At 38.1% G+C, this 22,597-nt stretch overlaps 1 protein-coding gene across 2 annotated transcripts; it reads left to right on the top strand.

Annotated features, from left to right (window-relative positions):
- The first annotated feature begins 613 nt into the window (after positions 1–613).
- LOC306844700 (la-related protein 4-like) lies at positions 614–22,548 on the top strand. 2 transcript variants are annotated; one of them, XM_079377032.1, is made up of 16 exons: positions 614–1,053; positions 5,293–5,434; positions 7,735–7,848; positions 7,952–8,042; positions 9,018–9,154; positions 9,239–9,342; positions 9,750–9,860; positions 10,341–10,394; positions 11,018–11,218; positions 12,216–12,319; positions 16,002–16,193; positions 16,505–16,553; positions 16,649–16,822; positions 16,937–17,061; positions 18,824–18,995; positions 19,119–22,548. In XM_079377032.1, the coding sequence occupies exons 1-16, from the start codon at positions 949–951 to the stop codon at positions 19,494–19,496; spliced, it is 2,253 nt and encodes a 750-aa protein (XP_079233158.1). In that variant the 5' UTR covers positions 614–948; the 3' UTR covers positions 19,497–22,548. The 2 variants fall into 2 exon arrangements, with proteins under 2 accessions (XP_079233158.1, XP_079233159.1); XM_079377033.1 differs by lacking the exon at positions 614–1,053 and adding an exon at positions 3,718–3,926.
- The last annotated feature ends 49 nt before the right edge of the window (positions 22,549–22,597 follow it).

Below are 22,597 nucleotides of genomic sequence, written 5' to 3'. Positions count from 1 at the left end.
GCAAATATGCAATCAATTGGTCAAAAGTGACAGTAAAACATATATAACGTTACAAAAGATTTCATTTCAAATAAACACTCTTCTTTTGAACATTCTATTCATCAAATAATCCTGAAAAAAAGGTTCCACAAAATATTAAGCAGCAGAAACTGTTTTAACATTAAGAAGGAGAACCATGATTAATAACTAAACTCCAAATTAGCATATTGGAATGATTTCTGAACGATTATGTGACACTGAAGACTGGAGAAATGACTGCTGAAAATTTAGCTTTGCATCACAGGAATAAATTACATTGTAAAATATATTTAAAAAGAAAGTAGTTATTTGAAATTGTAATATTTCATATTAAAACTGTGTTTTTGATCAATAATAGAAAATGCTTTACTAAAAACATTTAAAATTCATAATAAAGGGCATAAGCTTTGACCCATCTCAAATGACACAAAAATAATAAAGAGTTATCATCAGTTTAGGTGGAAGTCTGGAGTAATTACATGTGTTATTCGCTGTGTCATGGTTCGCAGTTGCCCGGCTGCGCGTCTGTCTCTATGCGGCGCGAGCGACTGCTGGTTGCTATGCGGCGCAGCGCGCGTTGCGTGGTTCTGTTGCCAGGGAAGAGCGAGCGCCATGGAGGGGGGGCTCGCATTGTTTGTCGGGACGGTGGCGGTGCGTGTATGTCTGCCGTGTTCCGTCTGTCAGAAACGCTCGCTGATGCCCATTAAGGCTTATTAGTGTATGAACTAGACCCGTACTGGAGAGAGATTCGCAAGCGTCAGTGATCCCTTTTCTTCATTCCTTCATTCGTTGAGTTTCTGAAACGGTAAGACAAACCGACCCTAACTAGCTAGAGCAAGCGCTTGTTGCGTTCAGCCGGCGAGAGGAGGAGAGGAGTGGCGGATCGGCGAGGAGGCGCACGGCGCTTGATCGCAGAGCCAAAGGCGGCCGATGACTTCGGAGAGCAGCAGCCAGGCGCAACAGAAGGAGGAGGTCGAGCCGGGATCGGTCGCCCAAGATCAAGAGGAGAAAACCGTCGAGGACCAAGGCGGCATGGTGAGCTCAGGCCTGTGGCGCTGAATCGGCACTTAACCCTCCCCCTTAACGCGACGTTACTGTGTGATAACTCTTCGTTTATAATGCAGCACGTCCATACTCAGAACAAACGTGTTTAGACCACAGAGTGGCTGTTTATCGAAATGGTAAGAACTAGTATGTACTTGCAATATGTTGACAAACTACCTGTGTCCTTGCGCGCTAACCAGATTGCCAGGTCGTTTGAGAATTAAATGTCGATCCACTGAAATTGATAGGCTTAATAACCGCGTAGTTGAATATTAGCTGGGTCTGGGTAGCCGGCTTTAAGTCGGACCTCAGTAAGATGACATTACTAGGCAACATAAACTAAATATAGTGCCACCAAGGCTTCGTCTGCGCATAAATTACATGGCACGTGTTCATATCCTGGTCTGCGGAGCTCTCTTCTGTAATTGAGCAATAATTTCATGGCTTTAGGACGCGTGACTCAAGTTAATGTTGACAACTTTTCTATTACTACGGGTTAATGTCATTTGGAAATTTATGAAACTACATCACGACCACGTGACAGCTTGCTTTAGCAATTCCATTTAATAATCTATATTGATAAAAAGAGCATTTTAAAATTCTTAAAACCTCATTATAAATTAAATGTATTAAGTTGTCATATAAAGCAATGCTGATGATACACTTATCTAACAAATCAAGCAGTATGAGGTGTTTTGAACACTGTTGAACATGGTTTAATTTCTTGCTGTGACACATCTGATTACAGGTATATTATCCATTAATCAGGCACATACTGCTGTTAAAGATTTGCCTAGATTCTTGTATCATGCCTGTATGAATGAATGGTCAGAGGCTTAAGTGGCTTGGTCATTGGAATGAATGATTTAACATGGTGAGGAAAGTCAGCTTTAACATAAAACCCTTAATTTTACCTATAAATGCACCATTATGATGCAGTGATGCTATTCGTCGGTATTAATGTGGTAATAATATTAAATGCAACAAAATGAAGTGGATTGAGGTTTTGTTTCCTAGATGTGCCAAGTCTGTTCTGCAGGAGTCTCTATCTTTCAGAATTATGCGGACATCAATATAACCTGTGAGAATCCTTTGAAAGCATTTGTCCACAACAATATTTAAAGGCCTCGTGACTTTTCCAGATGATCATGATTTACGTTCTTTCTTTCTCACGCTCTCTCTGTGCCCCACTTTGTTAATTATGGCATTCAGTCATCTGAACTGTCACTTACCACAATGACGGAATCAAAAAGTGAATGTCAGCCTGGAGAAATTACTATTAATTATAAAGAGCAAAAACAAACTTTGAATGGAAGTTTTCAAAGATTGTTTTGAGACTGAATATGTAGTAAGTTTGAAAGGAGATTTGGAAATTTCAAGGAATGTAGGCCTGCCTAACTATGTGATTGCTAAAGTGCTCAGAGTTGTTGTTTGTTGGGGCATTGCTAGGTGGTTGCTGAGTAGGTGCTAGGAAAGAGAGATAATTCCTAACTCAAATTTGTACAATAACATCATTAAAGAGTCTCATTCTCACATCACACTTCATATTGATGATAATAAATGGATAGTTGTTCATGATAAGGATTAAGGATAAGGATTTTAAAAAACAACTTTCTACCCCGTAAAATATTTCAGAGTTCGGCGAAACTAATAAAAATGCCCATTACGTTTTTACAGTTTTAGAAATTATACTTTTAAAAGTAGACTACTTTATTCTATTGTATTTGGGCGATTTTTGAGGCGGTGCATTAAAACAAGAAATGTCTTGATTCTTAGTTGTTCTCATATTTGAATACTTTTACATCCCTAATTTTAAAGTAATTTTCAGTCTACCTAATGCATTTGCTCAGGCCCCTTAGTGTGAGGGTGCTCGCCCCCTAGTTGGCTCCAACCGTGTGCTTGAAAACCTGTTTTAACTTTCCTATGTGTAAATTCCGAATAAAATACTATTCACTTTGGTTTCTAACAAGCTAGTGTAGATCAAGATTCCCAGAGTTATTATTCCAGCAGTAGAAAATGTCAATTTTGGGAAACTATTAACTTTCCTAAATAATTATATACACGTGAAGTATTGTATGTTTAATAGTTTTGAGCAAAATAGCATACTTGAATATTTTGTCTGACTATCAAAACCACTTTTTATTAGAAAGTTCTAGAAGACTATATATGGCGATTTCCGCTTTTGTCAAGCCTCAGTTTGTTATTTAATTATTGCATTGACATCCAATCACCAGATTGTCCATGATCTGAATTGGGCGTTCCTAGTACTATTCGGTGCTTCGTGACACAGTGATATTAGACACCGTGTCATACAGCAACACAAATGTCATCTTTGAAGTTGGTTTTATTGTTTCGGAATTGAATGTTATTTGGAAATTGTTTATTTTAACTACATTCATTATTTAATTTCTTGTCAGGCCTGTACTGCATTTGTTTCAGCTGTCGCCACGTGCTCAGCAGTGATCTCGGTGGCAGAGGTTACACTTCCGGTAACTTGAGCAGAAGTTTGACAGACGTAAGGCCGCTCCAATCATACGGAGATTCGTTATGACGTATTCTAGCACGCACCAATCCCATAACGGTGGGTGGGAAATATTCAAAGCCTGCTGCTGCATGTGATCACAAAAGAGGCGAAGGAAAGATTCGCGCACGGCCAATCAAACTCGTTAAGCGGCGTGTAGACGCTTACGCAGAGCGAAAGGGATTGATGCAGATGAGTGGCCGCGAAACTCTTTTGCTGTAACGTTAAACGGAAAGAAGTGGAATCCGGTGCCGCGTTATTGTGAGCTAGGTTAATACGCCTACTGGATATCTAGCGAGTGATAACGCTGTTGGGGGAGAAGACCATGCTGTTGTTTGTGGAGGTGAGTTAAATGAGGTTATTTAGGCGACCGCGAAGGTTCTTCACAGCTTCGGCATGGGTTCAGCTCGATGGCGCCTGCCATGAGTTCAACAAGAATAATTTGTTGTGGTTTTGTAGTACGGTTATTTTTATTTAAAATAAGTAGTTAGCGATAAGCAAGATTAGTTAAGCTGCTGTGTAAGACTTTGTTTATGCGGACGCGAACTGCTCGTGAACAGCGCAAGATCCACGTGCAAGCAACAAATGCTATCTGTTTAGCCAGCGTCTTTTATTTAACTGTTACGCAAAATACGTACAATTGATCAGTGCGGATAACTACTAAAGACAAGATTGAAGGTATCCACGAATTGCCTCGGCTTTTAATTTAACCACGAGTTCAAAAATAACTTTAACCCGTCCAAATCCAATAAAGCGCTAGTCAGGTTAACCAGGCTGCGTTTCAGATGCAGGTTTGTAGCTGTTCGCTCTAAACTCTCGCTCTGTTTGATCAGAGTGGCTAATCAGATTAAATGGGTGAAAGGCCAACTATTTAAAACCTCCAGCCTGTGTGCATGGAGTGTCGCGTCGGGTAAGTAATAGATCTTATGAATGAGCTTCATCCCTGATCGCGCGCAGTAACTTAGTATAAAGTATAGAGAAGTTAGAGAGAGAGGTTGTGCGCAGTTCTGGTTTTTAAACTCGTCGTGTGTTAGTAGTTAGTGTCCATGCCTGTCCTGTGGTGTTTATATTCCTTCACAGTGCTCTCCAAACGTCCTTCGCCAAGGTTGTGGCTATAGTGCAATGTTTCATTTGGTGACACAGCAGATGCAAGTTCTGCTTTATGTAATTCAAATTGGGACTTTTACAATACAGCAAGGTGGAAGCGGTGCTGTAATTTTTGCTTCAGCGTGTCATGTGAAACTTTGATAGCGTCGGTACCCTTGATAGAGACCCCCCCCCCCCCCAGTGAATGTGACTGTTAGTTTTTTTAATCATTTTTGAGTGACTGTTTGGAAAAACGTTGCAAAAATGCAATGCTGTCTCAACCCCTTTTTTTTGTGGTTACCCTCCCACCATACTGTGAAACAGGGTGGATAACTATTTGCATAATACACTGATGCCTAACTACATTGTTGCTTGTTCATTAAACATGAACTTGAAACATGATAAATTTGTGCTACGATAGATGGCTGTTTTATTTCTGATGCATGAGAATGGGTTGTTAAATTATCAACAATGTTCTACTTAAGTGTTATAATTCAGTTTAAATTAAGTCACAGTAAAAAGGTTGACGTTTCTGTGGATTTTATTCTACTGTGATGTGTAAATCTGTAACTGTAAAAATGAGTACTGTATTAAACCAGAATTTGTTTAACCTTGTCTTCAAGGTAACCACCAAGGGGGCCGGTCTGAATCCCAATGCTAAAGTGTGGCAGGAAGTGTCTGCACCAACCACCCAGGCTCCAGAGGCAGCCACAGAGACGTGCCATTGGCCACAAGCAGATACTGTCTCCACTGAGGAGTCAGAAGGTACGCATCTTGATTACAATTTGTTTAGTGCTGTAATTATATGTGGAAAAATTGGGCCTCATTCATAAAACTTGCGTAAATATGAGTAAATATGGAGTAATTTGCACCTAAAACAGATCTTTCCGAAAACTCTTCTCCGGATTCACAAACGCTTCGGAAACATCTGATTTGATTGTTAAATGTGTATGTTAATGAATTCCAATCATTCGTAAATGGGGTGCTCCTGCACGCTCATTCACAATTATCATAATCCCAGCCTATGAATTACAGCTACGCAAATTGCGTGTCCAGGAATGCAGTGGTCTACTTTTTTAGGTTTTGCTCCTGTATATTGCAAAAGACTAATAGGTCATATCCCTAACAATAAATATTCAATAATGTGTGTCCACCAAAGTGTTTTTAGCCAGCTGAAAAAATCTCTGGAGCTCTTAAAACGACCGGCTGGTGGCCCTTGAGAATACTTTGGTTTCACAGCGTTTTTCCAGCTGATACGCTAATTTAAGTCATTGTACAAGTAGGATGGTTGGTCGGTATTTGTCCCGCCCAGCCTCAATGTACGGTTGGGTAAATAGTGAGACTATCGAACACTGCCTTTTACAGTTATCAGCTCACCTGCCAAAAAAAAGAGGGCAAGGGCAAATTAACTATGCATCAAAATTCAGTGTCATCATTTTGCCAAAAGGAACACCCAACGTTTTACACGTGGTAGGGAGCAGGTGGACATTTCTTTCGTACCAGCTGACATTTTGAAAATACAAACATTTTGATGAATTTGAAAGTGTCAATATGGCTTTGTGAACGCTTTACACATTCATTCTGCTCGTGTTTCATAAATGAGGCCCAATGACTTTGTTGAAAAATTTCAATATCTACATATCATTCAAAACCCATATGCTTTGAGTTATGTGGAGAACTTGAGAGATTTTTATTTCTACACACTAGCTCATCTATTTGGGAAATGGCTAGATTCATTGCAAGTGTTGTTGGCAGTTATGATCATTTTGGAGTGTGATGTTAAAGTTTTTTTTTTTTTTTTTTTTTAAGGATTTTCAAATAATACAAACAACCGAGACAAAGACAATCAAACAAACAGACAAACAAACAAACCCCAAGCGCTGCAAGTCAAATAAAATGTACAAGTGTATCTGTTAACAAAAAACATAATAAATCAAAACAAAAGAAGCCAAAACTCTCTAAAAAATAAAAATGTCAAATTTTGTGTAGGAAGGATTGGAGAGGTTCCCAAAGTCTCCTGAATTTGTCCTGTTTGTGGTTGAGGTCATAAGTTAATTTCTCCAAAGGAAGAAAGGCTGACAACTGAGAAATCCACATGGAAATAGTTGGAATCTGAGATGTGGACCATTTTAGTAATATACATTTCTTAGCCAGAAATATAAGGGTAGTAAACAGAGATTTGAGGTCCGAGTCAAATAAGTCTTTAGGAATGTCATTCAACAAAAAAAGTGAGGGGGGTAAAATAAGACGTTTCCCTAATATCTCCTGGATTGCAGAGTGGACCCCTCTCCAAAATGGTTGGATGTGAACACAGGACCAAAATACATTAAAGAATTTGCCCTTACAAGTTTTGCATTTAAAACAGAGGTCGGAACAACCTGGGAACATTTTATGCAGTCGAACAGGTGTAAAATAAATTCTGTGGAAAAATTTAAAGTTTTGTTCATGTATGGAAATTGAGGTACATTTTGGAAAGATACCATCGCAGATCTTGGTCCAATCTTCAGAATTAAACAACTCCTAGGTCCCGTTCCCATAATGGTTTCAAAGAATCATACACTGAAGAATCAGAATAAGTTAGTAAGGCATAAAATTGAGATAAGTCCTTTGAACGATTTAACTGATAGTATGGTTTCTTCCAGTTCCGATAATTTAAATCGGAATCTATTTTGCTTTAAAAGAGACTCTATAAAATGCCGAATTTGAAAATATTTGAAAAAGTCTTCGGAGGGAATATCAAACTCTTCTCTAATTTGTTCAAATGATCTCGTGATGTTAAAGTTTGCTAAAACCCAGTGATGATCAGTATCGCGCTTGGAAGGACCCAGAACCATTCTCACTGTAGAGATCTTTCATTCTCATCTCACTCTCTCCATTCTGTTCTTTTTCAATCTTTCTCTAATCTAACAGGCTAAATTTCTTACTCGTTCTCTCAGTGGAGTGTGTCTGCCCTAATGACCGTGAGATTATGAGATCTGAGGGTTAAATAGCCTATCACTGTTCTTACACAATAAGTGATCAATAAGCTTTCAAACTCATCTACTACTGTCGTTTCTCCTCTGTAGGTTTCAAGGAGTATGGTGTTGGCTATGGTGACTCTGAGTCAGCCCCTCCTATGGAGAACAGCATGTTGAATGGCATGGAGTCCGCAGAACTGGTTTACCCACTCTATGAACCAGGTCTGTCACATACACCCACTGTCACACTTCAGTTCCACTCCATTCCAGTGCCGCTTACTGGCTGATTGTCATTGGGGGTGTGTATGTGTTTTGTGTTGCTCAGTGGAGGACGAGACGGTCGAGGAGCAACCTCCGCTGACTGAAGAGAGTCTGAAGGAGTCACTGAAAAAGCAGCTGGAATTTTGCTTCTCAAGGTAACGCCCACTGTACGCCCAGACATGCTAACACCTGCTCCCTCTTATTACGCAACTGTGCAATGGATGAATGGAAATTCATAATCATCTGCACAGTAGAGCAGTGCTCATTTACTCTTGCTTGAGAAAATTCTCATTCACTAATTAAATGCAATGTCATAATGGACCTATGATATTGGAAGTGATTTGATGTAGATGATCCGATTGAAGTCATTTTATTTGGCAGTATTGTAATTGTCGGTTGCCAAATAAGGACAGTTTAATTTAAAAATTACACTTAAAAAAAAAAATAGCTTGCCCAAATATTAAATGTCTTTTTTTTCATTGCTAACCCAGTATGGTCATTGGATGCCAAATGTAATTTAGTTCTTGTGTGTCGTGTGATTAATTGGAAAGTCAGTAACTGTTAAATAACCCATTCCTGAGTTAATAAAAAATATATATATTTATTTTTTTGGTTTTAATTAATGGTCGACCAATACTTATTAACCAGATGGAAAAAAAGAAGTTATAATTAAATGAATTAATTATTCAGTCTGATGCTGATAAGTATATTCCAAATATGAGCCATTCCTATGTTCATCCACTGTTAGTTTTGGTGTTTTAGCTCCAGTACTTTTGATTGTTAAAACCTTCTTTATCAGTCTTTGTGCTGCAACCCCAAAAATGTCCGATAAGGTTAACTGAAACCATTCCTATTATATAAGGCTTCTTTAGGACCAAATAGTAGACTAATCGTTCAGGAAACCTACTGATTAGTCTAGTTTGAAACTGTGTAGTTTTGCACATGGTACAGTGTGTAGGTATAATTCTGTATTTCAGAAGGAATGCACACTTCTGTGAAAATTCTATTTTCCCACTGTTTACTTTTGTATTCAAAGATTTTATCCTTTGGAACTCTTATATGCACACTGACCCTGCAGTGAATATCACTGCAAGTGTTCAGCATCTATTCATTACATTTGTTTTCTACAGAGAGAATCTCTCCAAGGACCTTTACCTGATGTCTCAGATGGACAGTGATCAGTTTGTCCCTATTTGGACTATTGCAAGTATGGAGGGGGTCAAACTGCTGACTACTGATATGGACCTGATACTTGAGGTGCTACGAGGTAAAACAAACAAAACCTGAACACAGTTTCAAAGTTTGTTCATTCCTTGCAATGCTTTAATTCCTTGTTTTCTGTCCTCCTTAGCCTCTCCTATGGTGCAGGTGGATGAGAAGGGTGAGAAGGTACGGCCAAACCACAAGCGATGCATCATCATCCTCAGAGAGGTTCCTGAGACCACGCCTGTAGAGGTGAGATCACACTTTATGGTCATCTCTTGTGGCTGTATATGGTAGAGGTTGGTTATCATTACTGTGGTCACCCCGATGATGATCAGTATCGCGCTTGGAAGGATCCAGAACCATTGCTGCTGTTGAGAATTTCTTTTTCTTTCTTTTTCTTTCTTTTTCTTTCTTTCTTTCTTTCTTTCTTTCTTTCTTTCTTTCTTTCTTTCTGTCTTTCTTTCTGTCTTTCTTTCTTTCTGTCTTTCTTTCTTTCGGTCTGGTCTGGTCTGTCTGTCTGTCTATCTCTCAGTACAGTGGATTTTGCCCTAATGACCGTGAGATTATGAGATCTGAGGGATATCTGGCCTCTTGTTTGTCAGTAGTGTTCAGTTATTCTTTTGATTTGCTGACTGATGCTTTTGTCTCTCTGTCAGGAGGTGGAGGCCCTGTTTAAAAGTGAGAAGTGTCCGCAGGTTATCAGTGTGGAGTTTGCGCACAATAACAACTGGTACATCACATTCCAGTCTGACACTGATGCTCAGCAGGTATTTTTGACAAACATACACAAAAGGCCTTTCTCATGGAATATAGATGTCTGTATAAATAATTGGTAAAAATCATATGTGAGGATGGTGTGCCACCATATTGTGTTTTGGACTTGTTTTTGTTTAATCATATGATGCAAGTAAAAATTGCCTGAAATTATTTCCTGTGATTATGGTTTATGACCTTCTAATCTATATTGTGTAACTTTCTGTTTGCCATTATTATTATTTATTAAATATGGTCATAAGGAAATCTAAAAAGCGGTAGTTAAAGACCTTGCCTGTGTTTTATATTAATTTATTGTAAGTTAACTGCTGATTTAGTTACGTGGTCCATTTGAAAGGGTTAAAACCTTGTAACAGCTGCAGGTCTGCTGTTATTGCATTAATGGTGCCTATAGTGTTTTTGCCTTTTTCTATGCTGGTGTATTAAATGGAAACATTGTTTTCTGCATTGACTCATTTCACATTGTTTTACAGGCCTACAGATACTTGCGTGAGGAAGTCAAAACCTTTCAGGGCAAACCAATTATGGTGAGTGTACACTGTGCTGCCGTCTCTTCTGTTAGGTCAGCTGTAATTTTATGCACCCTGAATGTGTGCATTCCTGGCCAACACTTCAAATACAGCTAGTGTCACTTTGACCACTCCGAATGCTGTGATGATTAACAGGATTCTCTGAAGTACTCAACTTTGACCCTTGTTATTTCAACCAATCAGTGATCAGTTATCCCATCAATATGTAACCAATAGGAAAGACCCCACAGACAGTGTATGGGATTACGTAATCCACAAACCAGGCTGTTTTTGCTCTGTTCAAAGTCTCTTGCATTACAAAAAAATGCATTTTATCTTGTGGAGCCCACATCTATAAATAGTCAAAAGGCGTCTGTATGAGTAATGCATTAGATACGTTTGTGCCACATGAAGGGAATCCGCTCTCAAGTGCCCTGCTGAGACACTGGTAGACGTTTATAACCGTAATTGCTGGATTAGGGAGGTGCAGGAACTGTTTTATTTTTGTTTAGACAAATGTGAATACTGATGTCATTTATGGTATCCCTTTTGTTTCACATTTTGAGTGTAACCCATAATGGATGATCTTTTAGTTGTTCTAGTTTTAATACAGGTGTCTCTTTGTATGTTTGTGTCGGCAGGCTCGTATCAAGGCCATAAACACGTTCTTTGCTAAGAACGGTTATGGGGCTGTAGACTCTGCGGTTTACTCCACTCCATCACAGTACTCGTCTCCAGTTTACCTGCAGCAGGTGTACCAGCCTCCACAGCAGTACCCTGTCTATAGCCTCCTGCCACAGACATGGACCCCCTCACCAACCCCTTACTTTGAAACACCACTGGTGAGAACTTAATCTTGAAATATGTTGACGCGTGTTAAAAATGAATAAAAAGATTCAAGAAATTTGTAATAAGATGAACACTAGCACATGTTCTGATGATTTGGTGCTCAAGAAACAATTCTTATCACAGTTAAAAATGGTGCTACATAAAATTAAGTTGAGCATGTATAATGGTTTTCTCTGAATGATTTAAAAACAGTATTTATTTGAAAAACACATTTTTTGTAACAATGTAAGAGCCTTTACTGTCACTTAATGAATTTAACACTTTCTTGCCTAAAAGGTACTTTTTTTATTATAAAAAAAAATATCAAAAACCTATGTGTAGAAACACAAATGTAGCTGTTTATGAAAGATGTATATGAAAAAATTGATGTTTTGACCCAGTGATGATAAACTAAGCGCATAGAGGGAAGCAGGGAGTGATCAGAAGATTTTGGGAGTTTTTTTCTTTTCGGCTACTTTTATCTCACTTTTCTTCTTTCTCTGTCTCTCTGTCTCTCTCTCTCTCTCTCTCTCTCTCTCTCTCTCTCTCTCTCTCTCTCTCTCCTTTAAGTCTCTGTCACTCCTGTCCCAGTGAGCGTTAAGATTATGAGATCTGAGGGTCACTTTACTATTTGCTATGTCTGAGCATTGTAGCAGTTCATTTAGAGTCACTTTGAATGTGACTCATCAAATAAGCTATTTATTATGTTAGCCTTTTATTGTTACCTTTGTATTGCAGTCGTGAAGGCTGAAGGTATAAGATGGAGTCACAGTGGGTCTCCTAGTTTGTAATCAGGGTTGTGATTGCAGGCTGAGCTGCAGGGGACTTGCTGCAGTGAAGTCGGGGCAGTTGAATCACTTCTGAATGGTTACCATGCCAACAGTTATTTGGTTAATTTAGCATATTACATTAATGTAAAGAGGTGCTTTGGCCATGTCACAAAAATGTGAATTCAATTTGTAGTAGTTTGAGGATGTGTGGGTTAATCTCAGCTGTTGATTCATTTTGCAGGCTCCATTTCCCAACAGCACATTTGTTAATGGCTTTGGCACAGCAGGAAACTACAAAACTGGCTCCTCTCCAATCAGCCTTACGCGCAACTACCCTCGCAACCGGTAAGATCCTGAAATCTACATTTTGTTTTAAGAATCTCTTCCTTAGTCTATTCCTTTCCCTCTCTGCCAGAAACGTAATGGGTTGTTTCTTCAACCATGGGAACTACGTATCCCAGGAGCTGTTTTTTTTTTTTTAAATAAAATCTGACTTGTTTTATGAGGGTCACGGTAGACCCATCTTGTAGACATTAACTCGCTTTGCTTTCAAATATGTTTGCAAGGTTTGGTTTTGTCTTAATTCATTAGGCAGACGCTTTTGTCCAAAGAGGCTTACGTTTTAAGCTATACATTGATAAAAATGAGTCAAACTCATGACCTTAGCATTGATTACCACTAGGGATGGGCGATATCTTATTGTTTGCGATATACCGTTGAAAATTCTCCTCACGATAAAAATTTGTCTCCTCACGATAATAACGATAAGTCTAGTTGATGACGTAGTTTTGTGCGCGCCCGATTCACTGTTCACGTGCGGAGTGAAAACAAGCATGGCGGAAGGCGGACGTGAGGCTGACAGTGCGTTCACACCGGACGTGACTTGCGCGAATAAATCGCGCTATTCGCGCGTAGTTGGACGCGTGAACATTTTGGGTTTACTCTCTTCATTCGCGCGTGAAATTCACTGCACAACAGACGTGAATTCGCGTCATGGGCGGGGCTTCTGCCAGGCGCACATGTATGACTGCCACAGAGAGCATATGTATAGAATTTCGCTCTAAACGCTCAATTCATGCTGCGTCAATCGCGCGGCAGGATGTCTATTCGCGTCTTTGCATTGACTTAACATGTAAATCACTCGCGCTTAACGCTTCATTCGCGTCTGGTGTGAACGCACCATGAGGAGGAGCTTGTTGTTACGCGAGGAGCTACCTCCACAATTTGCTACTGGTTTGGTTACAGAAAATCAGATGAGGAGCAAACTACCGTAATATGCAAAGTGTACAGAAAAATGGTGGTTACAAACAGTGGAAACGCGTCCAATTTGAATTTGACATAAAAGATGACATACTTTTAATAAAGTTAGAAAAATGCCATTACAAAGGTAAAAACAAAATTCCCTGTAAATCACTTTGAGTCAAATATCACCTCGTAATTGGAAGGTTCATTTTTGATCAGAATTGTTGATTATTGATTTGAAGGTGCTGCTAAATTTTTGACCGTGCTCCTAAATATTTTAAATTAGAAGCACAAGCGCTCCTAAAAAGAAAAGTAAAGCGTAGAGCCCTGAGAAATATTTCTCATGTATGGGACGAGCCCCAATTTTAAGTTTTCTTTTTTTAATTATTATTATTTTAAGTCGTTTCATTATCAGGAAAAAAATGCAAGTGATCCGCGCGAGCACCTCACTGTCATGCATGCGCATTCTTTTCCGCACAAACACTTGCATATGCATAATAGTCTAGACTCTAGAGCATAGCCTCATAAACTTGTTTTAGTAAATCACTTATGCATTAAATAAAGATACAAAACAGGTTGTTAAATATGCTGAATATATTGTTCAAATATTTATAAAATGTGAAACTGTTGCTAATCTTATTCGCGGTCGTTGGTTTTGCATCTGCATAACATAGTGAATTATTTTTAACATGCAATGATACAAAATAAAATCAAACAAGATTTGTAATGAAGAAAAAAAAATGTAGACAAATAAGAATGATGTAGCCCACATCTCTTGAGCGTCTCACACAGCATGCGCGAGCCGAACACGCAAAATCTTGCTCTCTGCATGAATGTAACGCAGATGGCGACATAAGTTTGTTTGAAACACATAAAAAGTTTAGATAAGATAATAATATTAACAATGAACATTATATGACATTTAAAATAGTTTTGGCGATTTTTCCTTCAGTCCGCCTGTGCATTTCTGACCCAAACAGCAAAGCAGCTAAATCTCCGCGATGTTCTCGTTAAATATGCCATTTCTGAGATATTACAATGAATTAATTTCTAAAATGTTATGATATGGAAAGCCTGAAACAGATCACATAAGTATAGCCATACACAGGCTTTCAGTCATCAGCAACGTGGTAAACGTGTGCCAGTAGCCTATGCATATGATTTAATATGAAGCGTCCGTAACGCATTATTATGGTTGATAAGAGCAATTAATGGAGATGAGCTGTTGATCATAATTAGCATGGCCATAAGTTGGCTGTGTACAGAAAGTTTCAAGATATATATATATATATAATCGTCATTTGTATCGTTATCGCAATAAATACCTGAAATTATCGTGATAAATTTTTTTAGGCCATATCGCCCATCCCTAATTACCACTTGAGATGGCAAACAGTAAAATAAACAATTCTGATCATTGTGCGAGTTTATTATTTATAATACTTAAGCAAATTACAATTGTACCTCAGTTATTGTGCATCCTTTCCAATTGAATTTGCTGTACTGTTTGTCCAAGTGTGAAATTTGTTGAGGTTTACCTACATTGATTTCTACAGCGTGTTTGACGCACTGGTGTCACAATGACTTTGTTCCTTTACTCTCTAGACTTCCACTTTATTCCCGAAAGAATGTAATCAATGCCTTCAGGTAGATATGCTCTGCTTTTACTGGAGCATTTCTTCATTTTAAATGATCTTTTGCATGTTCATGTACCAAGCGAACTACTTTAAAAGATTAGAATGCCGGAACTGCTTTGGGGTGATTAATATGTTTGGGCTTATGTTAGACTAACGCTATAGCTAAGGGATGGGCTGTATCACATTGCTTCAAAAATAACCAGAATGTTTAGTGTTATTCAACTATGAGCAAGCACTCCATAGTTATTGACCATCATGGCTCAGCTAAAAGCCGCATCTTGACACATGATGCCTTTCACAGTGAATGAATGGCAGTGCAATGTCATCAGATCTGTCATGTGACCCTTTCCTTGCATGTATCATCTGTTGCTCTGTGTATGAGAGATTCCTGATGGTGTCTTGGGAAGTACATGCATTATTTAAAAAAAAACAAATCTACATGGGGTTGACCTGATATAAGATCTACAGGACAAGTTAGCCAGTGGTGCATTTATTTCCAAAATGGGCTTCATGACAAATGAGACGTGCATAATTTTGGCTGTAAGGAAATAAGCATGGTATTTTACACCAAGGAAGATTAGGGGCAGTTGTAACAAGTGCTGATCATAGTTATCATGTTAGAATAATCTTTCACTTTAGAATCAAGAACAATATTTTTGTTCAGTTCTACTTTTTTTTTTCTTTTTTTTTTTACTTTTTAGGTGTTATTTTACCTTCTAAAGACTTCTTAAATTATATTTTCTCTACTTTATTGTGGGCACTTTAAGAAACTTAAGCAAAATTTAAAAGAAACATTATGCAAGTTTGGAATTAAGGGCTTAGTCAGGCAGTATTCTATTTGCTTATCTTGGTTCATCTGTTGGTTTAGTTTATATTGGCTTTTCTGTGCTGCTAAATGGGAGAACATCTGCAAAAGAAATGAAAATGGTGTTACTCTTCAGGAACTTCTCAACCAAACAGGCTTTTTTTCTTGTCACTCCGTATGTATCACCTCCATTTGTAATGCTTGTTCTGCACAGCCAGAGAGACCACCCTTAAAGCCCAGCTGGATAAACTATCTGTTCCACAGATGTTTACTCAGCTTTGCTCTGGCTTTGGAGGCTCAGTTATAGTTACATGCAGTCACCTGATTTTTGCGTTCTGTTCAGGAATCATGTAAAGCCACAGCCTCGTGCTGACGTGTGTCATCTGACAGAAACTTCGTCTGGTACCGGTAGTCCCCAGCCTCCATGTACCCCTACTTCAGACATAACTGCCTCCACCCTCAACCCGCTCTCTGAACCGTCAGCTTCCTCCAGAGAGAACCACCACTCAGACCTCGGCATCAACAGCCGGACCAGGTCCGTTTTTTAACGTGCATGTGTATGTGTGTTTGGTTGTTTTGACCCAGTGATGATCAACTAAGCGCATAGAGGGAAACAGGGAGTGATGAGAAGGCTTTAGGAGTTATTTTTCTTCTCTCTGATCACTTCCTCTTCTCTTGCCTTCTCTCCTCCTTTGTCTCTCTCGCTCTCACTCTCTCCTTCAAGTCTCTGTCACTCCTGTCCCAGTGAGCAGTAAGATTATGAGATCTGAGGGTCATTTGTTGAGTGTGTTCACTGGATGGTGACAGGTTTGCTGATAGGATTGTATTTAATTGTGATGTGTCTAGGAGAGGAAGCTATCGTGGCATGAGGAGGAGAAGAGAAGATGAAAGAACGGTAAGTCCTAAATGTTTTTTTACATGGCTCTCTGAAGTACTTCATTTTTACTGCCCATTCATGCTCAATTATTTGTGCTTTAAATTTTTTCACAGAGGCCAAATCCTGAATCAGAAGTGAAAGCTCCACCCCCTAAGTTTGACCTCGCAACCACTAACTTCCCGCCATTGCCAGGAGGTGTCCCGAGTCTGCCTGGTGTGACCGTGCAAACGGAGTTGGTGTTGGAAAATCGCATGGCAGATGTTGTTAAGGGCATCAGCAGGGACAAGGTAGTAAGAACTACTTCCTGTAACCATTTATTCTCGATTACATTTGTTCTGCTTGTACACAGAGAATCTCTGATATCACTCAAGTAAAGTTACTATTTTTCTGTGTTTGTTTAGCCGGAAACAAGCAAGCAAGATGTCAGTCAAGATCCTGGAACATGTCCAGTGGAAGCTCAATCGACCGGACCCTCTACTCCAGCGCCAAAGCTTCCTGCCACAAAACAGGACACACCTACCACTAGGTACACACATACATGTACAGTAGGATCTTATATTTTGAATAATTTTAAAGAATCACATTTCCATTGAACAATACTTTTACTAGTACTATTATTTATCTAGGTTTAAATTAGTGATTTGTGAATGTTAATATAATAAAATATAATTATTAGGGCTGCCACTAACGCCTATTTTTATTTCGATTAATCTATCGACTAATTTTTTCGATTAATCTAAACGATCAATAATTTTACTTTAAAATATTTTATTAAACCATATGAAATCCTTTTTTAAAGCAAAAGTGAAGTGCAACATAGAGTGCAAGAAGCAAGTGTCCATCTCAGTCCAAATCACTGAAAACTGAAGTTCAGTGTTATAGTGTGAGAATGACAACATATCCACATGTTCTAGTCTAATAATAAAATTATAATCAAAAAACACTTTTTAAAGGAGTATTTACCATAAATATTATTTGCCAGAATTTGTTTAGGTGGAAAATGTAAATGTGCAGTATTTCTGAAAAAATACTTTATGAAATCAATTAATTGGAGATGCTTTTTATTATTAAAATGGAATGGAACAATTAAAATGGAATCCAGAAAATAAAGGAAAACAGAATTTGGTACAGAAAACTGTAAAACTCAATTAATTAGACAGGCTTTTTGAGTAATAAAAAAAAACAACAACTGAATTTGGAAATAAAGCTGATTTCATAGGGCCCTAAAATTCTAATTTCTTCTGTTGTTGTGGTAATAAAAATGGATTTAAGTGAATAATAGCTTTTAAAATGTACATATATAATAGCAATGATGCAATAATTAGTTCAAATAAAGTATCAAAAGCAAGAAATCATATGGTTTTATTGAACAAAACTGTTAAAATACATAATGTATTCTAAACAATGTAGATTACACATTAGAACAAAGATCTGCAGGGGGCGCTGACGGCCTGATTATTTTTACACATTAATGTTTAATATTGACCAAGCACCAATTCAAACGTACACTTAATCTTTAATATTTGTCCATTTCTTTAGGACAGAAATGCTACAGCCACTGTAATTAAATTAATGTGGACATCAAAACGTGTAAACTCAGAGTGAGGGTTTGAGCTTTTATTTTGAAATCGCGATGTATTCTCCTGTTTGTGGATTTATTAATGATTTACCTTACAAAACTGATGAAATGGCGCGCGCTGCGTTCCCAGATGAACATTATATAAACACAAACACACAACATGCAGAGACGAGTTTGAGACGCTCCACATGTAAATGATAACAGTTTCTGTGGCGCTACTGTGAACGGAGCCGCTGTGAGACACACAGGCTACTTAACCTACACGCATGTAAACAATTAAAGAGCATATACCGTGTGAACTGCATCGCATTTAATTAAATCATAGCGTTTGTGAATTCACAGTTATGCTTAATGATTTTTAAATGGTTTTAATATATCATGCAGCCTTGGAAAATAGTCTAAAAATGTGTTTTATGGATTCTCGTCTGTGAAATGCGCGACTTCCGGTATTTTGCCGGTTAGTTGGCGCGAGCAAAATTAAGTCGATGATTTTTAAAAGTCGACTAAAATCAATGAATTGCGACAGCCCTAATAATTATAGATTGTAATACCTATTTATTGGTTAATACATTTTAAATATTCTAAAAATTAACAATTTTTGCTATGCATATTATCAAAACAATTTTATTCAAATTTTGTATTTAAAAAATATAATTGAAAGGTTGTACAAATAGAAGCAGGATGATTCAAATCCCATTTCTCTCTACAGTACATCAAATCAAGTGAAGAGACCTGAGAAAGAGGTTCAGGTCTCTGACACACCTCCAGACCTGGCATCGGTGACTACAAATCACGTCCAGCCCATTTCTGCCCCCAAACCTTCACGTAGCCAATCAAACACTGCATCTATTCCACCTGTCCCAACAAGTGCAACTGTCCAGGTAAATGCATTCATGTGCTAAATTATTAATCTTCCTGTTGCTTGTTCACATCTGAAGGTTATGGCGACGTTTGTTAGTTAACTTGAAGGATTTTTTTTTTTCTCTCTCCTCAAATCCACTCAGGAGCCTCGGAAGCTGAGTTATGCGGAGGTGTGTCAGAGGCCACCCAAAGACCCTCCCCCTGCACCAGCAGCCCCGCCCAGCCCCAGTCCCACCCCTTCTCCCACCACAAACCAACCACTACGTGAACTTCGTGTCAACAAAGCGGAAGGCCCAGCCTCATCCCGCTGCAGTCCTGGCGAGAAACTGGAGAAGGGAAGCGAGAGTCGGACGTCCAGAGAGCAGACTGGCTACCAACGTGGTAACGGCCCCAGAGGGTCAGGTTTTAAGCTCCGAGAGCAACAGAGACGGCCTCTACAGGGTTGGCGCTCCTCTCCACAGATGGGGTACAACAGACGCAGTGGAAAAGAACAAAACATCCCACCCAGATCGCCAAAGTAATGCCTCGTATGCCCTCAACACACGTGCACACTTGTGTGTATGTTTAGATACACAACTTATATATATGAAAGTAAGAGTATATAAATCTTTATCTATATAAATATCTATATATAAATCTACATATGAAAACTGGACTGTTGCACTGTGGTGTCGAAGAACCCTCTGCTTCCCAAATGACTGTGATATCTGGAAAGTTGTTCCTTAAAAATACAGAAGAAATCTAGGAATTTAAGGAAGACAAAAAACCTCTTACACTTGAAATGAGAAATGGAGGCTGTGCTTCCTGTGTTGTCTGTGATTTACAGCAATTAATTAGCTTGTGAATGAGTTTGGATTTTACTTGGAGTGTTTAAGGTCCTGGCACTAGTGTACAACTCTGTACTTCTTGTGTGTGTATGTGTGTTCGCACACACATACACACACATACACATATAAATAAAAAGTACAGAGTTGTATACTAGTGCCAGGACCTTAAACACTCCAAGTAAAATCCAAACTCATTGGATTAATGTTATAATATATTATAATATTATCTATAAATGATAGTAGTACTGTTGGTGAGAAATCAAGCCAGCACATGTTTTCCATATGCAACAGATCACACAAAGACAGCATGGCAACACCCCACTGGCCCACCTGTGTATTATTATTTTTTTTATTATTATTTTTTTTCTTCACTTATGTTTGCACCAGTCCTAAAAGGGGCTGGGGAAAAAACTTGATTCAGATGTGATGCTTTTTAAAAATGATTGATTGCACAGTGATTCATAACTGTTCTTTAATTTATTCAAAATGTGCACAAGCTGAAACGCATAAGATGTCGATTCAAGGTTCCCACAGTCCTGGAAGACCAGGGAATTTTAAAAGTGAGATTTGGAGACTAGGAAAAGTGAGTCATATCGCTATTATAATTATTTCTTCAGCTAGAAATTACTTTAATATGATCAGTCTGATTTTTTTTTTTATTATTTCTAAAAATGTATTGACCAGAACATGGTGGAAACTTGTTGATATTTGGCATGTCATTTAAAAAACTCTCAAGCAGGTATTAAGGGTTTCGCATGATTCGTAAAGCGAATCAGTTGTGCACATATGCCATTGTATTGTAATTGCTTCATGACTGAATCAAAATGAAATTGAGGTGCCTATGGATTCCCACCCCAGTGTGTGTGTACGTTGTTCAGACAAAGGAAGAGGAAAATGTGTATGTTGAAAGACATAGTGAGAATGAACAAGAAGTGTGTCATGATGATGAATGGATGAAATGGTACTAGGCATCCATTGAAAAAAGATTCGGACATATTGCGGTGTATATTCAAGGTGATTTTTCAGTTGGTGTCGTTTTGTATAATGTCGTACGATGTCATGTGTGATGTCCAGTGTTTCTGAAGGCTGGGTCTGTCTGTAACCGAAAGATCAAGCTGCTTTATTGAAAGAATGAATAGATGATCATTTATTAAAGAATGAATAGATAATCATTCATGTAGATGAGCAAAACCACAGTCTTCCTTTTCCTTGGGAGTGCAAGTCTTGTTAGTGTTTTCTAGTGATCAGGTTGTTTGTAGTGTCTGCTTTTGACCATTTCAGTTTTATTAGATTTTTTTTCTCCCTGTGCTGTAGATGCTGGTGACAATAATCAGGTTGGACTTTATGCTCTCAGAGTTAGTGTGCTGCTTCAGAATCGCTGTTCATGTCCAGTCTGTGATATTGAGTCAGTCTGTGTTTTTCTTTGTATGTTTGTTTAATGATAATCTGTATGTGACGCTTGCGTTAATGCCTGTACATTTTCAGGTATGATTACATGTAATATACCTGCTACAGCACTCATAATGTACCTGTCATCCAATCTCATGTTGACTTTGGTAAAAGAGAGGGAACTCAGGACCTCAGAGGGAATCGGTGATGTGTATGACTGCTAATTTTGTCTAATGCGTAGTGCAGGATTTAATTTTTTATTTTTTTTTAAATGGTAGCCTTTTGAATTCAGTAACCACATTAAACTGTTTAGGGGTCTTAAGTTTCAGTTAATAATGTATATTTGAATGTTTTCAAATGTTTAATCCATGACACTGTAATGCGTGATTTTGATTTTCCTCCCATCCTTATCGTCTCATTCACATGTATGGATGGGCTGTGCACAGATCCAGACCAAAGTCCAATCAGCAGAGAGACAATCTCAGGACGTGCTGTTAAAATGCAGTAGCTCCTCCCTCACTCCTCTCTTATCATTCTGCCATGGGCAGGGCCACCGTTGAACGAGTCAGTGGTTAAAAATCATGATTATGTTGATTAGTGAGTTGAACAATGTATGTTTTAGTTTTATGAAACTTTGTGTGTAGAACCTTTTAAAGGTGTCCTAAGAATAATTTCTCAAAATCCCCTACTTTCTATTTGACTGTTTTAGACGAAAGGATGGAGGGAAAGTTCATGCATCAGTTTTGTTCTAATTTATTTTGTTTTAAATTCTGTTTCTTTAACTTTTTTTTTCTTGCCCTAACGTGTGTTATTAGTTTGAGATGTTTTTGTTTTCTATATTTGGCAATATTATCCTTGGGCGCAAATTATTTTCAAACTGTGCCACTAAAATTAGAAAAATCAGTGGACCTGGTTTTATTTTTTTATTCTTTTATCTGAATTAATGGATTTGATTCATAATTGGTTGGTGAAATGTATTTTGTTGCTAATCTCATAACCTGTGTAGGCTGTAAGCTTTTTAGACATGAAATGGTGCAGTTGCAAGTAGCAAGTCTTTAACCAAAAAAAGAAAAACAAGTATTGACTTTTTTTTTTTTTTATTATTATTATATAGGGGGGTAGATATAGCAACTGCTGAGAGAAGTGTTTTGGATGATATTGTAGATGTTCAATGAAAAAAAAAATGCTAAAGGTAATGAAAGAAAAAATAAATGATAAAATGATTTTAATCTGTGCGTTTGATTTTTATTATTGAACCTGTGGGAATTTTTTTTTTTTGCGCAGTTTCTTTTAATTAACCAAATATTAAATGATCCTGAGTGTTTCAACACACAGAACAAAAGTAATAAATTCTTTGTATTATAAAAACCAATGTGACTTTCTTTACCTGTCAAGTTGCAAAATGG

This window comes from Barbus barbus, assembly GCF_936440315.1.
Source record: "Barbus barbus genome assembly, chromosome: 25".
Classification (NCBI taxonomy): Eukaryota; Metazoa; Chordata; class Actinopteri; order Cypriniformes; family Cyprinidae; genus Barbus; species Barbus barbus.
The sequence above is the reverse complement of the archived record's forward strand: the minus strand, read 5'-3'. Positions and strand labels throughout refer to the sequence as shown.

What these genes read in the sequence shown, in the direction of transcription:
- LOC306844700 (XM_079377032.1), top strand. Translation starts at nt 949, where the DNA reads ATGACTTCGGAGAGCAGCAGCCAGGCGCAACAGAAGGAGGAGGTCGAG. An exon ending in GAAGAGAAGATGAAAGAACG is followed by an intron (nt 16,554 to 16,648) that starts GTAAGTCCTAAA and finishes ATTTTTTCACAG; the next exon opens with AGGCCAAATCCTGAATCAGA. An exon ending in CAGGACACACCTACCACTAG is followed by an intron (nt 17,062 to 18,823) that starts GTACACACATAC and finishes TTCTCTCTACAG; the next exon opens with TACATCAAATCAAGTGAAGA.